At 52.7% G+C, this 19,020-nt stretch overlaps 1 protein-coding gene across 1 annotated transcript in view; it reads right to left on the reverse strand.

The window, feature by feature from the left end:
* The window catches only part of AMFR (autocrine motility factor receptor), a 33,952-nt gene extending 16,141 nt beyond the window's left edge, over positions 1–17,811 (reverse strand). Inside the window, exon 1 of the mRNA XM_066583829.1 lies at positions 17,393–17,811. Coding sequence (XP_066439926.1) covers positions 17,393–17,623 — 231 coding nt within the window. The 5' untranslated portion in view covers positions 17,624–17,811. The remainder of the gene's footprint in view (positions 1–17,392) is intronic.
* Between the last annotated feature and the right edge of the window lie 1,209 nt (positions 17,812–19,020).

Below are 19,020 nucleotides of genomic sequence, written 5' to 3' on the forward strand. Positions count from 1 at the left end.
CTTCTTTCAGAACAGAAGATCAGTCAGATTGAAATCCAACCTGCCCGATCCTTCTTTCCCCTCCAACATCTGCCTTTGGGGTACAGTCCGGACATCCCATGTATAGTGAATGTTGGGCTGGTCTTGCCAAAATCATTGATGTTTGGCTGAAGTTCATCTAATGACAGGTCCTCTTTAAGGTGGCCACGTACATGTGGTAAAGTCAGCGGGGCTGGCAGCATAGCTCAAGTCAGACTTGATTGACAGGCGGACGTCACCCATTGTCAAACGAGCAGTAAGGACCGCCCACTTGATAGATTTGCGGCGGCAGATCCAAGAAGAGCCAGTATAGGCGAGCGGGGGCGAATATCAAGAAAGGAAAAGTGGCGATTGGGGCAGCAGGGCTGCAGTAATAAAATACTGGAGGATGCAGCTAATTTTCATCCCCTATTTTAAGAGCGTGTTCACACATGGCTGATTTGCTGCAGATTTTGGCGCAGATCTGCAGCCGATTTCACACTTTCAATGGAGTTCAAATTGAAGGGGTGAAATCTGCATCAAATCAGCGACATGTGAAGGCACCCCTAATACTAATCTATCTGAAAGCTTCAGCCCTCGGCACAGTGACGTCTTGCACACGGGGGGCTATTTTTAAGGCAGGGCATCTTAAAATAGTTCAGCCAAGCTACTCCACCGAGTTACATGAGTAACTTACTTCTTCCGCCATTAACTGATCAGCAAACAGAACTGCGGTCCCTGTATAAAATATGTTCATGGCAAGAACTACTTCTCTTTGATGGTGGCGGATGGGATCAATCAGCTCATAGACATTAGATGGACAGTCTGGTTTAGAAGTCCTAAAAGGTCCGCTTTGGATTGGTCAGGTGACATCAAAGACACCGACCTATCCGCACAATGAAGGTGCCGCGATGTAGCCACATTACCGATTATATACATACAGTACGTTATCCTTGCGGCTGCTATGGCCGTTCACAAGGGTCTCATAGGTTGGATTCCCGAGCATTAACGGCCTACCCATGTTGGTCGAGGTTGGCTATACATATTTAGACCTCACGTTTTATTTCTATGCATTTCATCACTACTCCGATTATAGCCGTTGTTCTAGCAACTAATGTTTCAGTGATTTCACAATACATTTTCCCTTATGGCCCAAAGGGGAAACCGCAGTCTGAAACTACTTCCAGAGAACATGATGGTGCTTAACCCTTTCCAATCCACTGTCTGACCTCTGAAGACATTATGATTTAAGGCTGTACAGCTCTGATGTTGGAAGAAGTCCGTTGGGGTTCTCTTACTGTATATTGCCAGCCTCTCTGCTGTCGGAGGCTATCCAACGTGTCACCTCATGCAGTACTGGCTTTAGCCAGCATGTAGTGCCATTGTATAACGGCAGAAAAAGAGTAAGCCCCCTAGGAAAACCAGGATACAAATTGGATTGGAAAGGGTTAATATTAGACAAGTCACAATAATTCTGGAAGACTGTTCTCTAGTTCTATCCCTCTGTTATTCCTCCTGGAAATATATTACAATAAAAGGCAGCAAATATACATGTATGGTGACTAATGCTAGACGTCTGACAACCAAAGTTGACGAACTGGAAGTAATGATGTCTGAAAAAAACTATGACATAGTAGGAATAACTGAGACCTGGTTGGATGAAAGCTGTGACTGGGCGGATAACTTACAGGGATCGTAAAAAACAGAAAGGGGGGAGGGGTTTGTCTTAATGTAAAATCCTGTTTGAATCCCACATTGCAGGAAGATGTAGGAGAGGGAGATGTGAAATCTGTATGGGCAGATATATTGGGGGACAATTCAAGGATCTGTCCCATCATATATTTATACCTAGGAGTGCAGCGGTGACGAGTACATACTCCCCGTTTAGAGTAAAGAAGATTTCTACACCAACACAGAAGGGGGTTCTTTACTGTAAGAGCAGCAAGACTGTGGAACACTCTACCTGAGGACGTGGTGATGGCAAACACAACACAAGCATTTAAGGCGGCTTGGACACCTTTTTTGAGCGTTACAATACTACATGTAATATCACCGATCACTTCAGAAGGGTCGGCGATCCAGGAATTATTCCAAATGCATCCAGGAAGGAATTTTTTTTCAATCATCGGTCTGTTCACTGCAATGCTACAGAAATATGGAGAAGCAACCCTGCATTGAGAACTGCGGCTGATGGAGGGTTCCCCATTCTCAAAACCAGTCAGACCTCCCCATTGGTCTATCCGTTTTCCCTTTCTCCAATGAATGGGTGAAAACTTTGAAAAAATTTGACCATTCACCTGACAGAGTCCGGAGGAGCGCCCCCTCTGGCCCCGATCAGGGTGTTGTGCAATAGAAGAAATTCACACTGCGTTTCTTCCAAGCTCGTTTGAGAAAACTGCAGCATACAAATGTGAAACCCGTCTGATCTGTGTAAATGTGATGCAGCTCTGTCATTTGTATAGCAGCGACATTAGAAGCTTTTTCTGATTTTTCAATTTTTTTTTTTTTATTAGTTTCCATAGTGCAACGTGTCAGAAACCTTCTAAGAGGAGCAATAAGGGAGAGAAACTTGTCTGATCTTTGCTCTAGTTCGGCAGATATCATGTGGCCGGACTTTCGACACATTCTAGACAGATCACTAACCCTCCAATCAGAGCGCAGGACTAATCTAAAAAGCCCATGGAGTGACCCAACACCAGCGAGATATGTGATAATCTCCTGGGACTCGGGGAGAACTCAGGTAACCTACGGATATTTGCAGTTTGTATTTGCACAAGCAACAAATATACTTAAAAGGGGTTATCTGAGGACGGAAGTGTTATTGTGTACCGGCGTCTTAAAGGGGTTATCCAGGGAATATGTATTATTCACAGAGCTGCCCAAAGTACTGTAGAAATATAAGACATGCGGTGCTCAACTCCTCCGCACCGCCGGTGCCCGGTCCTTGCGGAGCTGCTGATGACGCCACGGACACTGCAATTACAAGAGCTGGCCACTACACAGGCACGGCGCTAACTACTTCTGCTCCGATCCCTGTGATGCTGACAGCAGGCGCCCAATCACGTGGGTTTTGGAATGGCTGACCCCACCTGATGAATTATTGAGGATGTATCCTGGGGAAAGTTCATCAACAGTATTTCCCTGGAGAACCGCTTTAACGCGTAGATATTACTGACGCATTTAAAATCCCCATCATGCTCTCAAATGTCTGCCGATTTCTTCTACCTGCATGCGAGCGGACAAGATCATGACGTCATCGCCGGCTCATCCGCGCTCGTGCGGCCTGTTTAGACGGGCAGATTCATAGTTGACTTGTTCTATAAGAATTGCTCACTTCTCAATCACATTCGTTCTGTACGTACAATGAATGCATCCACTCACCTGACAGAGTCCGGAGGAGCGCCCCCTCTGGCCCCAATCAGGGTGCTGTGCACTAGCGTGCCTTTTTTAAAACTGTATAAAGGTGAACTATGTCCAATTGCGATATGGATGGATCTTGCATTTTCCCATCCGCAGCATTTTTACTGCAGATTTCCCCACTTTCCGTGCTGCGGAGTGACATCGGCGGTGGATCTGAAGCACAAGTCCCTTTGCAGCAGACGGGGAGGTCGTTGGGGATTCACAGCGGACGTTACATACTTGTCCCACCAACACCCCTCACACCGCTGGATTGTTGGGCCCCTAGAAGCTTACCAGGCTCCTCACACATGATTTATCACACGCGATGTGTGGGGTCTGTGTTTTCTGGCGTGTTTTAAAGTGGAACTGCAGTTTTCACAAACTTTTGACAATGCAGAGAGCTGTGTAAAAAGTTTGTGAAAAGTGCAGTTACTCTGCAGGCCGGGCCCACACGGACGGTCGGATTCCGCATGACGATATTCATTCTGTCCCTCGAACAATAAGTTATACGAACATTGTGGCGAATATATAGATTTATTACGCACACACACAACTGTGCCGCAAAAGCCAGCGCTCAGGTCTGAAGGCCCAAGACAGGCAGCATTATTCTTCCGGTGTTAAAGGGGTTGTCCCGCGGCAGCAAGTGGGTCTATACACTTCTGTATGGCCATAATAATGCACTTTGTAATGTACATTGTGCATTAATTATGAGCCATACAGAAGTTATAAGAAGTTTTTCACTTACCTGCTCCGTTGCTAGCGTCCTCGTCTCCATGGTGCCGACTAATTCTCGCCGTCTAATGGCCAAATTAGACGCGCTTGCGCAGTCCGGGTCTTCTTCTTTTCTCAATGGGGCCGCTCGTGCAGGATGCCGGCTCCGTGTAGCTCCGCCCCGTCACATGCCGATTCCAGCCAATCAGGAGGCTGGAATCGGCAATGGACCGCACAGAAGCCCTGCGGTCCACCGAGGGAGAAGATCCCGGCGGCCATCTTCAACAGGTAAGTAAGAAGTCACCGGAGCGCGGGGATTCAGGTAAGCGCTGTGCGGTGTTCTTTTTTAACCCCTGCATCGGGGTTGTCTCGCGCCGAACGGGGGGGGTTGAAAAAAAAAACCCGTTTCGGTGCGGGACAACCCCTTTAAGTCTAGAATGAACCAGGGAGTACTACACACGACAGTATGCTTGTGACATTTCTGGGGTTGGTGGCGCTCCGGGATGTTCTCCCAGGCTGCCCTGCCCCGGAGGAGTCATGGTCACACGTACAGACGGGTTTCACACGCTGAACTTCTAAACAAAAAAAACAAGAAGTGAAGGAAGGGGGCGCTGGAGCTGCTGCCAGGACAGGTGATGTCACCGCAGTCTCCTCCAACTGTACACAGAGCACTACGCAGAGACGATGACATCACACCCCTCCAGGAGATGGGGAGCGTCGGGAATTGTTAGTCATGCAGTAATTTAATATAATACAGCTTCAAGAGCATCACAGGTAGTAACACACACACGGGTTCCATAGGACGCGCGCACACACGGGTTCCATGGGGTGTGGACGCGCGGACACACACACACGGGTTCCATAGGACGCGCGCACACACACACACGGGTTCCATAGGACGCGCGCACACACACACACACACACACACACACACGGGTTCCATAGGACGCGCGCACACACACACACACACGGGTTCCATAGGACGCGCGCGCACACACACACACACACGGGTTCCATAGGACGCGCGCGCACACACACACACACACACACACACACGGGTTCCATAGGACGCGCGCACACACACACACACACACGGGTTCCATAGGACGCGCGCGCGCACACACACACACACGGGTTCCATAGGACGCGCGCGCGCACACACACACACACACACACACACACACACACACACACGGGTTCCATAGGACGCGCGCGCGCACACACACACACACACACACACACACACACACACACACACACACACACACACACGGGTTCCATAGGACGCGCGCACACACACACGGGTTCCATAGGACGCGCGCACACACACACACACACACACACGGGTTCCATAGGACGCGCGCACACACACACACGGGTTCCATAGGACGCGCGCACACACACACACGGGTTCCATAGGACGCGCGCACACACGGGTTCCATGGGGTGTGGACGCGCGGACACACACAGACACGGGTTCCATAGGGAACACACACACACAGACACGGGTTCCATAGGGAACACACACACACAGACACGGGTTCCATAGGGAACACACACACACAGACACGGGTTCCATAGGGAACACACACACAGACACGGGTTCCATAGGGAACACACACACACACAGACACGGGTTCCATAGGGAACGCACACACACACACAGACACGGGTTCCATAGGGAACGCACACACACACACAGACACGGGTTCCATAGGGAACGCACACACACACAGACACGGGTTCCATAGGGAACGCACACACACACAGACACGGGTTCCATAGGGAACGCACACACACACAGACACGGGTTCCATAGGGAACGCACACACACAGACACGGGATCCATAGGGAACACACGCACAGACACAGGTTCCATAGGGAACACACGCACAGACACGGGTTCCATAGGGAACACACGCACAGACACGGGTTCCATAGGGAACACACACAGACACACGCACAGACACTGGTTCCATAGGGAACACACACACGGGTTCCATAGGGAACACACACACACACACACAGACACGGGTTCCATAGGGTACACACACACACACAGACACGGGTTCCATAGGGAACACACACACACACAGACACGGGTTCCATAGGGAACACACACACACACAGACACGGGTTCCATAGGGAACACACAGACACGGGTTCCATAGGGAACACACAGACACGGGTTCCATAGGGAACACACAGACACGGGTTCCATAGGGAACACACACACACACAGACACGGGTTCCATAGGGAACACACACACACACACACAGACACGGGTTCCATAGGGAACACACACACACAGACACGGGTTCCATAGGGAACACACACACACACACACACAGACACGGGTTCCATAGGGAACACACACACACACACACACACACACAGACACGGGTTCCATAGGGAACACACACACACACACAGACACGGGTTCCATAGGGAACACACACACACACACACAGACACGGGTTCCATAGGGAACACACACACACACACACAGACACGGGTTCCATAGGGAACACACACACACACACACACACAGACACGGGTTCCATAGGGAACACACACACACACACAGACACGGGTTCCATAGGGAACACACACACACACAGACACGGGTTCCATAGGGAACACACACACACACAGACACGGGTTCCATAGGGAACACACACACACACAGACACGGGTTCCATAGGGAACACACACACACACAGACACGGGTTCCATAGGGAACACACACACACACAGACACGGGTTCCATAGGGAACACACACACACACAGACACGGGTTCCATAGGGAACACACACACACACAGACACGGGTTCCATAGGGAACACACACACACACAGACACGGGTTCCATAGGGAACACACACACAGACACGGGTTCCATAGGGAACACACACACACACAGAGACACGGGTTCCATAGGGAACACACACAGACACACGCACAGACACGGCTTCCATAGGGAACACACACACACACACGCACAGACACGGCTTCCATAGGGAACACACACACACACGCACAGACACGGCTTCCATAGGGAACACACACGCACAGACACGGCTTCCATAGGGAACACACGCACACACAGACACGGGTTCCATGGGGAACACACACACACACAGACACGGGTTCCATGGGGAACACACACACACACAGACACGGGTTCCATGGGGAACACACACACACACAGACACGGGTTCCATGGGGAACACACACACACACACACAGACACGGGTTCCATGGGGAACACACACACACACAGACACGGGTTCCATGGGGAACACACACACACACAGACACGGGTTCCATGGGGAACACACACACACAGACACGGGTTCCATAGGGAACACACACACACAGACACGGGTTCCATAGGGAACACACACACACAGACACGGGTTCCATGGGGAACACACACACACAAACACGGGTTCCATGGGGAACACACACACACAGACACGGGTTCCATAGGGAACACACACACACAGACACGGGTTCCATAGGGAACACACACACACACAGACACGGGTTCCATAGGGAACACACACACACACAGACACAGGTTCCATAGGGAACACACACACACACAGACACGGGTTCCATAGGGAACACACACAGACACGGGTTCCATAGGGAACACACACAGACACGGGTTCCATAGGGAACACACACACACAGACACGGCTTCCATAGGGAACACACACAGAGACACGGCTTCCATAGGGAACACACACAGACACACGCACAGACACGGCTTCCATAGGGAACACACACACACGCACAGACACGGCTTCCATAGGGAACACACACACACACGCACAGACACGGCTTCCATAGGGAACACACACGCACAGACACGGGTTCCATAGGGAACACACAGACACGGGTTCCATGGGGAACACACACACACACAGACACGGGTTCCATGGGGAACACACACACACAGACACGGGTTCCATGGGGAACACGCACACACACAGACACGGGTTCCATGGGGAACACGCACACACACAGACACGGGTTCCATGGGGAACACGCACACACACAGACACGGGTTCCATGGGGAACACACACACACACACACACAGACACAGGTTCCATGGGGAACACACACACACACAGACACGGGTTCCATAGGGAACACACACACACAGACACGGGTTCCATAGGGAACACACACACAGACACGGGTTCCATAGGGAACACAAACACACAGACACGGGTTCCATAGGGAACACACACAGACACGGGTTCCATAGGGAACACACACACACAGACACGGCTTCCATAGGGAACACACACACACAGACACGGCTTCCATAGGGAACACACACAGAGACACGGCTTCCATAGGGAACACACACACACACGCACAGACACGGCTTCCATAGGGAACACACACACACACGCACAGACACGGCTTCCATAGGGAACACACACACGCACAGACACGGGTTCCATAGGGAACACACAGACACGGGTTCCATGGGGAACACACACACACACACACACACACACACAGACACGGGTTCCATGGGGAACACACACACACAGACACGGGTTCCATGGGGAACACACACACACAGACACGGGTTCCATGGGGAACACACACACACAGACACGGGTTCCACGGGGAACACACACACACAGACACGGGTTCCACGGGGAACACACACACACAGACACGGGTTCCACGGGGAACACACACACACACAGACACGGGTTCCACGGGGAACACACACACACACAGACACGGGTTCCACGGGGAACACACACACACACAGACACGGGTTCCACGGGGAACACACACACACACAGACACGGGTTCCACGGGGAACACACACACACACAGACACGGGTTCCACGGGGAACACACACACACACAGACACGGGTTCCACAGGGAACACACACACACACAGACACGGGTTCCATAGGGAACACACACACACACAGACACGGGTTCCATAGGGAACACACACACACACAGACACGGGTTCCATAGGGAACACACACACACACAGACACGGGTTCCATAGGGAACACACACACACACAGACACGGGTTCCATAGGGAACACACACACACACAGACACGGGTTCCATAGGGAACACACACACACACAGACACGGGTTCCATAGGGAACACACACACACACAGACACGGGTTCCATAGGGAACACACACACACACAGACACGGGTTCCATAGGGAACACACACACACACAGACACGGGTTCCATAGGGAACACACACACACACAGACACGGGTTCCATAGGGAACACACACACACACAGACACGGGTTCCATAGGGAACACACACACACACAGACACGGGTTCCATAGGGAACACACACACACACAGACACGGGTTCCATAGGGAACACACACACACACAGACACGGGTTCCATAGGGAACACACACACACACAGACACGGGTTCCATAGGGAACACACACACACACAGACACGGGTTCCATAGGGAACACACACACACACAGACACGGGTTCCATAGGGAACACACACACACACAGACACGGGTTCCATAGGGAACACACACACACACAGACACGGGTTCCATAGGGAACACACACACACACAGACACGGGTTCCATAGGGAACACACACACACACAGACACGGGTTCCATAGGGAACACACACACACACAGACACGGGTTCCATAGGGAACACACACACACACAGACACGGGTTCCATAGGGAACACACACACACACACAGACACGGGTTCCATAGGGAACACACACACACACAGACACGGGTTCCATAGGGAACACACACACACACAGACACGGGTTCCATAGGGAACACACACACACACAGACACGGGTTCCATAGGGAACACACACACACACAGACACGGGTTCCATAGGGAACACACACACACACAGACACGGGTTCCATAGGGAACACACACACACACAGACACGGGTTCCATAGGGAACACACACACACACAGACACGGGTTCCATAGGGAACACACACACACACAGACACGGGTTCCATAGGGAACACACACACACACAGACACGGGTTCCATAGGGAACACACACACACACACACAGACACGGGTTCCATAGGGAACACACACACACACACACAGACACGGGTTCCATAGGGAACACACACACACACAGACACGGGTTCCATAGGGAACACACACACACAGACACGGGTTCCATAGGGAACACACACACACAGACACGGGTTCCATAGGGAACACACACACACAGACACGGGTTCCATAGGGAACACACACACACAGACACGGGTTCCATAGGGAACACACACACACACAGACACGGGTTCCATAGGGAACACACACACACACAGACACGGGTTCCATAGGGAACACACACACACACAGACACGGGTTCCATAGGGAACACACACACACACAGACACGGGTTCCATAGGGAACACACACACACACAGACACGGGTTCCATAGGGAACACACACACACACAGACACGGGTTCCATAGGGAACACACACACACACAGACACGGGTTCCATAGGGAACACACACACAGACACGGGTTCCATAGGGAACACACACACACACAGACACGGGTTCCATGGGGAACACACACACACACAGACACGGGTTCCATGGGGAACACACACACACACAGACACGGGTTCCATGGGGAACACACACACACAGACACGGGTTCCATAGGGAACACACACACACACAGACACGGGTTCCATAGGGAACACACACACACACAGACACGGGTTCCATAGGGAACACACACACACACAGACACGGGTTCCATAGGGAACACACACACAGACACGGGTTCCATAGGGAACACACACACACACACACAGACACGGGTTCCATAGGGAACACACACACACACAGACACGGGTTCCATAGGGAACACACACACACACACACAGACACGGGTTCCATAGGGAACACACACACACAGACACGGGTTCCATAGGGAACACACACACACAGACACGGGTTCCATAGGGAACACACACACACAGACACGGGTTCCATAGGGAACACACACACACAGACACGGGTTCCATAGGGAACACACACACACAGACACGGGTTCCATAGGGAACACACACACACAGACACGGGTTCCATAGGGAACACACACACACAGACACGGGTTCCATAGGGAACACACACACAGACACGGGTTCCATAGGGAACACACACACACAGACACGGGTTCCATAGGGAACACACACACACACAGACACGGGTTCCATAGGGAACACACACACACACAGACACGGGTTCCATAGGGAACACACACACACAGACACGGGTTCCATAGGGAACACACACACACACAGACACGGGTTCCATAGGGAACACACACACAGACACGGGTTCCATAGGGAACACACACACACACAGACACGGGTTCCATGGGGAACACACACACACACAGACACGGGTTCCATGGGGAACACACACACACACAGACACGGGTTCCATGGGGAACACACACACACAGACACGGGTTCCATAGGGAACACACACACACAGACACGGGTTCCATAGGGAACACACACACACAGACACGGGTTCCATAGGGAACACACACACACAGACACGGGTTCCATAGGGAACACACACACACAGACACGGGTTCCATAGGGAACACACACACACAGACACGGGTTCCATAGGGAACACACACACACAGACACGGGTTCCATAGGGAACACACACACACAGACACGGGTTTCATAGGGAACACACACACACAGACACGGGTTCCATAGGGAACACACACAGACACGGGTTCCATAGGGAACACACACAGACACGGGTTCCATAGGGAACACACACAGACACAGACACGGGTTCCATAGGGAACACACACACACAGACACGGGTTCCATAGGGAACACACACACACACAGACACGGGTTCCATAGGGAACACACACACACACAGACACGGGTTCCATAGGGAACACACACACACACAGACACGGGTTCCATAGGGAACACACACACACACAGACACGGGTTCCATAGGGAACACACACACACACAGACACGGGTTCCATAGGGAACACACACACACACAGACACGGGTTCCATAGGGAACACACACACACACAGACACGGGTTCCATAGGGAACACACACACACAGACACGGGTTCCATAGGGAACACACACACACACAGACACGGGTTCCATAGGGAACACACACACAGACACGGGTTCCATAGGGAACACACACACAGACACGGGTTCCATAGGGAACACACACACAGACACGGGTTCCATAGGGAACACACACACACACAGACACGGGTTCCATAGGGAACACACACACACACAGACACGGGTTCCATAGGGAACACACACACACACAGACACGGGTTCCATAGGGAACACACACACACACAGACACGGGTTCCATAGGGAACACACACACACACAGACACGGGTTCCATAGGGAACACACACACACACAGACACGGGTTCCATAGGGAACACACACACACACAGACACGGGTTCCATAGGGAACACACACACACACAGACACGGGTTCCATAGGGAACACACACACACACAGACACGGGTTCCATAGGGAACACACACACACACACAGACACGGGTTCCATAGGGAACACACACACACACACAGACACGGGTTCCATAGGGAACACACACACACAGACACGGGTTCCATAGGGAACACACACAGACACGGGTTCCATAGGGAACACACACACACACACAGACACGGGTTCCATAGGGAACACACACACAGACACGGGTTCCATAGGGAACACACACACAGACACGGGTTCCATAGGGAACACACAGACACGGGTTCCATAGGGAACACACAGACACGGGTTCCATAGGGAACACACAGACACGGGTTCCATAGGGAACACACAGACACGGGTTCCATAGGGAACACACACAGACACGGGTTCCATAGGGAACACACACACACAGACACGGGTTCCATAGGGAACACACACACACAGACACGGGTTCCATAGGGAACACACACACAGACACGGGTTCCATAGGGAACACACACACACACACACAGACACGGGTTCCATAGGGAACACACACACAGACACGGGTTCCATAGGGAACACACACACACACACACACAGACACGGGTTCCATAGGGAACACACACACAGACACGGGTTCCATAGGGAACACACACACACACAGACACGGGTTCCATAGGGAACACACACACACACAGACACGGGTTCCATAGGGAACACACACACACACAGACACGGGTTCCATAGGGAACACACACACACACAGACACGGGTTCCATAGGGAACACACACACACAGACACGGGTTCCATAGGGAACACACACACACACAGACACGGGTTCCATAGGGAACACACACACACACAGACACGGGTTCCATAGGGAACACACACACACACAGACACGGGTTCCATAGGGAACACACACACACACAGACACGGGTTCCATAGGGAACACACACACACACAGACACGGGTTCCATAGGGAACACACACACACACAGACACGGGTTCCATAGGGAACACACACACACACAGACACGGGTTCCATAGGGAACACACACACACACAGACACGGGTTCCATAGGGAACACACACACACACAGACACGGGTTCCATAGGGAACACACACACACACAGACACGGGTTCCATAGGGAACACACACACACACACACACAGACACGGGTTCCATAGGGAACACACACACATACAGACACGGGTTCCATAGGGAACACACACACACACAGACACGGGTTCCATAGGGAACACACACAGACACACGCACAGACACGGGTTCCATAGGGAACACACAGACACACGCACAGACACGGGTTCCATAGGGAACACACAGACACACACAGACACGGGTTCCATAGGGAACACACAGACACACACAGACACGGGTTCCATAGGGAACACACAGACACACACAGACACGGGTTCCATAGGGAACACACAGACACACACAGACACGGGTTCCATAGGGAACACACACACAGACACGGGTTCCATAGGGAACAGACACAGACACGGCTTCCATAGGGAACAGACACAGACACGGCTTTCATAGGGAACAGACACAGACACGGCTTCCATAGGGAACACACAGACACGGCTTCCATAGGGAACACACAGACACAGACACGGCTTCCATAGGGAACACACACACACACAGACACGGCTTCCATAGGGAACACACACACACACAGACACAGACACGGCTTCCATAGGGAACACACACACACACAGACACAGACACGGCTTCCATAGGGAACACACACACACGGCTTCCATAGGGAACACACACACACACAGACACGGCTTCCATAGGGAACACACACACACGGCTTCCATAGGGAACACACACACACACAGACACGGCTTCCATAGGGAACACACACACACACACACAGACACGGCTTCCATAGGGAACACACAGACACAGACACGGCTTCCATAGGGAACACACAGACACAGACACGGCTTCCATAGGGAACACACAGACACAGACACGGCTTCCATAGGGAACACACAGACACAGACACGGCTTCCATAGGGAACACACAGACACAGACACGGCTTGCATAGGGAACACACAGACACAGACACGGCTTCCATAGGGAACACACAGACACGGCTTCCATAGGGAACACACAGACACGGCTTCCATAGGGAACACACACAGACACGGCTTCCATAGGGAACACACACAGACATGGGTTCCATAGGGAACACACACAGACACAGACACGGCTTCCATAGGGAACACACACACACACAGACACGGGTTCCATAGGGAACACACACACAGACACGGGTTCCATAGGGAACACACACACAGACACGGGTTCCATAGGGAACACACACAGACACGGCTTCCATAGGAAACACACACAGACACGGCTTCCATAGGGAACACACACAGACACGGCTTCCATAGGGAACACACACACACAGACACGGGTTCCATAGGGAACACACACACACAGACACGGGTTCCATAGGGAACACACACACACAGACACGGGTTCCATAGGGAACACACACACAGACACGGGTTCCATAGGGAACACACACACAGACACGGGTTCCATAGGGAACACACACACAGACACGGGTTCCATAGGGAACACACACACAGACACGGGTTCCATAGGGAACACACACACAGACACGGGTTCCATAGGGAACACACACACAGACACGGGTTCCATAGGGAACACACACACAGACACGGGTTCCATAGGGAACACACACACAGACACGGGTTCCATAGGGAACACACACAGACACGGGTTCCATAGGGAACACACACAGACACGGGTTCCATAGGGAACACACACACACACAGACACGGCTTCCATAGGGAACACACACACACAGACACGGCTTCCATAGGGAACACACACACACACAGACACGGCTTCCATAGGGAACACACACACACACAGACACGGCTTCCATAGGGAACACACACACACAGCTTCCATAGGGAACACACACACACACACAGACACGGGTTCCATAGGGAACACACACAGACACGGGTTCCATAGGGAACACACACACACACACAGACACGGGTTCCATAGGGAACACACACACACAGACACGGGTTCCATAGGGAACACAGACACGGGTTCCATAGGGAACACACACACACAGACACGGGTTCCATAGGGAACACAGACACACACACAGACACGGGTTCCATAGGGAACACAGACACGGGTTCCATAGGGAACACAGACACACACACAGACACGGGTTCCATAGGGAACACAGACACGGGTTCCATAGGGAACACAGACACACACAGACACGGGTTCCATAGGGAACACAGACACGGGTTCCATAGGGAACACAGACACACACAGACACGGGTTCCATAGGGAACACACACACAGACACGGGTTCCATAGGGAACACACACACACACACAGACACGGGTTCCATAGGGAACACACACAGACACGGGTTCCATAGGGAACACACACACACACAGACACGGGTTCCATAGGGAACACACACACACACAGACACGGGTTCCATAGGGAACACACACACACACAGACACGGGTTCCATAGGGAACACACACACACACACAGACACGGGTTCCATAGGGAACACACACACACACAGACACGGGTTCCATAGGGAACACACACACACACAGACACGGGTTCCATAGGGAACACACACACACACAGACACGGGTTCCATAGGGAACACACACAGACACGGGTTCCATAGGGAACACACACAGACACGGGTTCCATAGGGAACACACACACACACAGACACGGGTTCCATAGGGAACACAGACACGGGCTCCATAGGGAACACAGACACGGGCTCCATAGGGAACACACACACAGACACGGGCTCCATAGGGAACACACACACACACACAGACACGGGTTCCATAGGGAACACACACAGACACGGGTTCCATAGGGAACACACACACACACAGACACGGGTTCCATAGGGAACACACACACACACAGACACGGGTTCCATAGGGAACACACACACACACAGACACGGGTTCCATAGGGAACACACACACACACAGACACGGGTTCCATAGGGAACACACACACACACAGACACGGGTTCCATAGGGAACACAGACACGGGCTCCATAGGGAACACAGACACGGGCTCCATAGGGAACACAGACACGGGCTCCATAGGGAACACAGACACGGGCTCCATAGGGAACACACACACAGACACGGGCTCCATAGGGAACACACACACACACACACGGGCTCCATAGGGAACGAACACACACACACACACACACACACACACACAGACTCCATAGGGAACACACACACACAGACACGGGCTCCATAGGGAGCACACACGGGCTCCATAGGGAACACACACGGGCTCCATAGGCAACACACACGGGCTCCATAGGGAGCACACACGGGCTCCATAGGGAGCACACACGGGCTCCATAGGGAGCACACACGGGCTCCATAGGGCACACAAACGGGTCACACACACGACAATCGGGTTACATAGGGCGCGCACACACGTTAAATAGGGCACACACGCGGGTCACATACGACATGACACTCGGGTTACATAGGGCGCGCACACATGACACACGGGTTACATAGGGAGCGCACACATGACACACGGGTTACATAGGGCGCGCACACATGACACACGGGTCTCACACAACAGGGGACTCACCCACACCCCCAGGCTGTCTGACACCAGATACCGGCCCAGCTGCACCGCCACCTCCCGGGCGTCTCCGGCCAGCGGCTCTCTGCGCTCCTCTCCCGCCTCTTCCTCCTCGTCCAGCTCTCCGCTGAGGCTCCGGTAGGCGCTGAGCACACTGAGGCCCAGCAGCAGGCCGCTCAGGCCGGTGTACGTCCGCAGGCTGGGCCACGGGAAGCGCTCCAGGAAGAGCAGCGGCATGTCTAGGAGAGCCCGAGGCCCCCCGTGGGCCTGTCAAGGCGAGCGGCTGTACGGTACTATACCGGCCCCGCAGCGTCACACGGCCAGCCGGGCCTGTCTCATCAGTCTCCGGGCGGCCTGCTCGCTGCTCTCCGCTCTAACACACTTATCTCCGGCGGTGTCTTCCGTATGTTCCTCGGTGTGGCGGCGCCCTCTGCCGGTGGCGGGGCGCACTTGCCCAGAAACTTCTAGGACAGAGGTGACTGCGATCCCCTTCGCTCAACGGCCGGACATCACCGACTGCTGCCCCGGGAACCGCACACAGACTTGTCTGTAGAGCCGGGGAAGACGCGGCGGGGCAGGAGGGCAAAACCACAGACAGACGAATACTCTCACACCCTGAGAAATTACCCCCTAACAGTGTCATCCAGCCACATTACCCCCCTAACAGTCAGCCACATTACCCCCCTAACAGTGTCATTTACCCCCTAACAGTGTCATCCAGCACATTACCCCTCTATCAGTGCCATCCAGCCATATTACCCCCTAACAGTGTCATGCAGCCACATTACCCCCTAACAGTGTCATCCAGCCACATTACCCCCTAACAGTGTCATCCAGCCACATTACCCCCTAACAGTGTCATCCAGCCACATTACCCCCTAACAGTGTCATGCAGCCACATTATCCCTCTATCAATGCCATCCAACTACATTACGCTCCCTAACAGTGTCATCCAGCCACATTACCCCCTAACAGTGTCATCCCACCACATTATCCCTCTATCAGTGCCATCCAACTACATTACCCCCTAACAGTGTCATGCAGCCACATTACCCCCCTAACAGTGTCATCCAGCCACATTACCCCCCTAACAGTGTCATGCAGCCACATTACCCCCCTAACAGTGTCATCCAGCCACATTACCCCCCCTAACAGTGTCATGCAGCCATATTACCCCCTAACAGTGTCATCCAGCCACATTACCCCCTAACAGTGTCATCCAGCCACATTACCCCCTAACAGTGTCATGCAGCCACATTACCCCCTAACAGTGTCATCCAGCCACATTACCCCCTAACAGTGTCATGCAGCCACATTACCCCCTAACAGTGTCATCCAGCCACATTACCCCCTAACAGTGTCATGCAGCCACATTATCCCTCTATCAATGCCATCCAACTACATTACGCTCCCTAACAGTGTCATCCAGCCACATTACCCCCTAACAGTGTCATCCCACCACATTACTCCCTAACAGTGTCATCCCACCACATTATCCCTCTATCAGTGCCATCCAACTACATTACCCCCTAACAGTGTCATGCAGCCACATTACCCCCCTAACAGTGTCATCCAGCCACATTACCCCCCTAACAGTGTCATGCAGCCACATTACCCCCCTAACAGTGTCATCC

Source organism: Eleutherodactylus coqui, chromosome 11, assembly GCF_035609145.1.
Source record: "Eleutherodactylus coqui strain aEleCoq1 chromosome 11, aEleCoq1.hap1, whole genome shotgun sequence".
In the NCBI taxonomy this organism is placed as follows: Eukaryota; Metazoa; Chordata; class Amphibia; order Anura; family Eleutherodactylidae; genus Eleutherodactylus; species Eleutherodactylus coqui.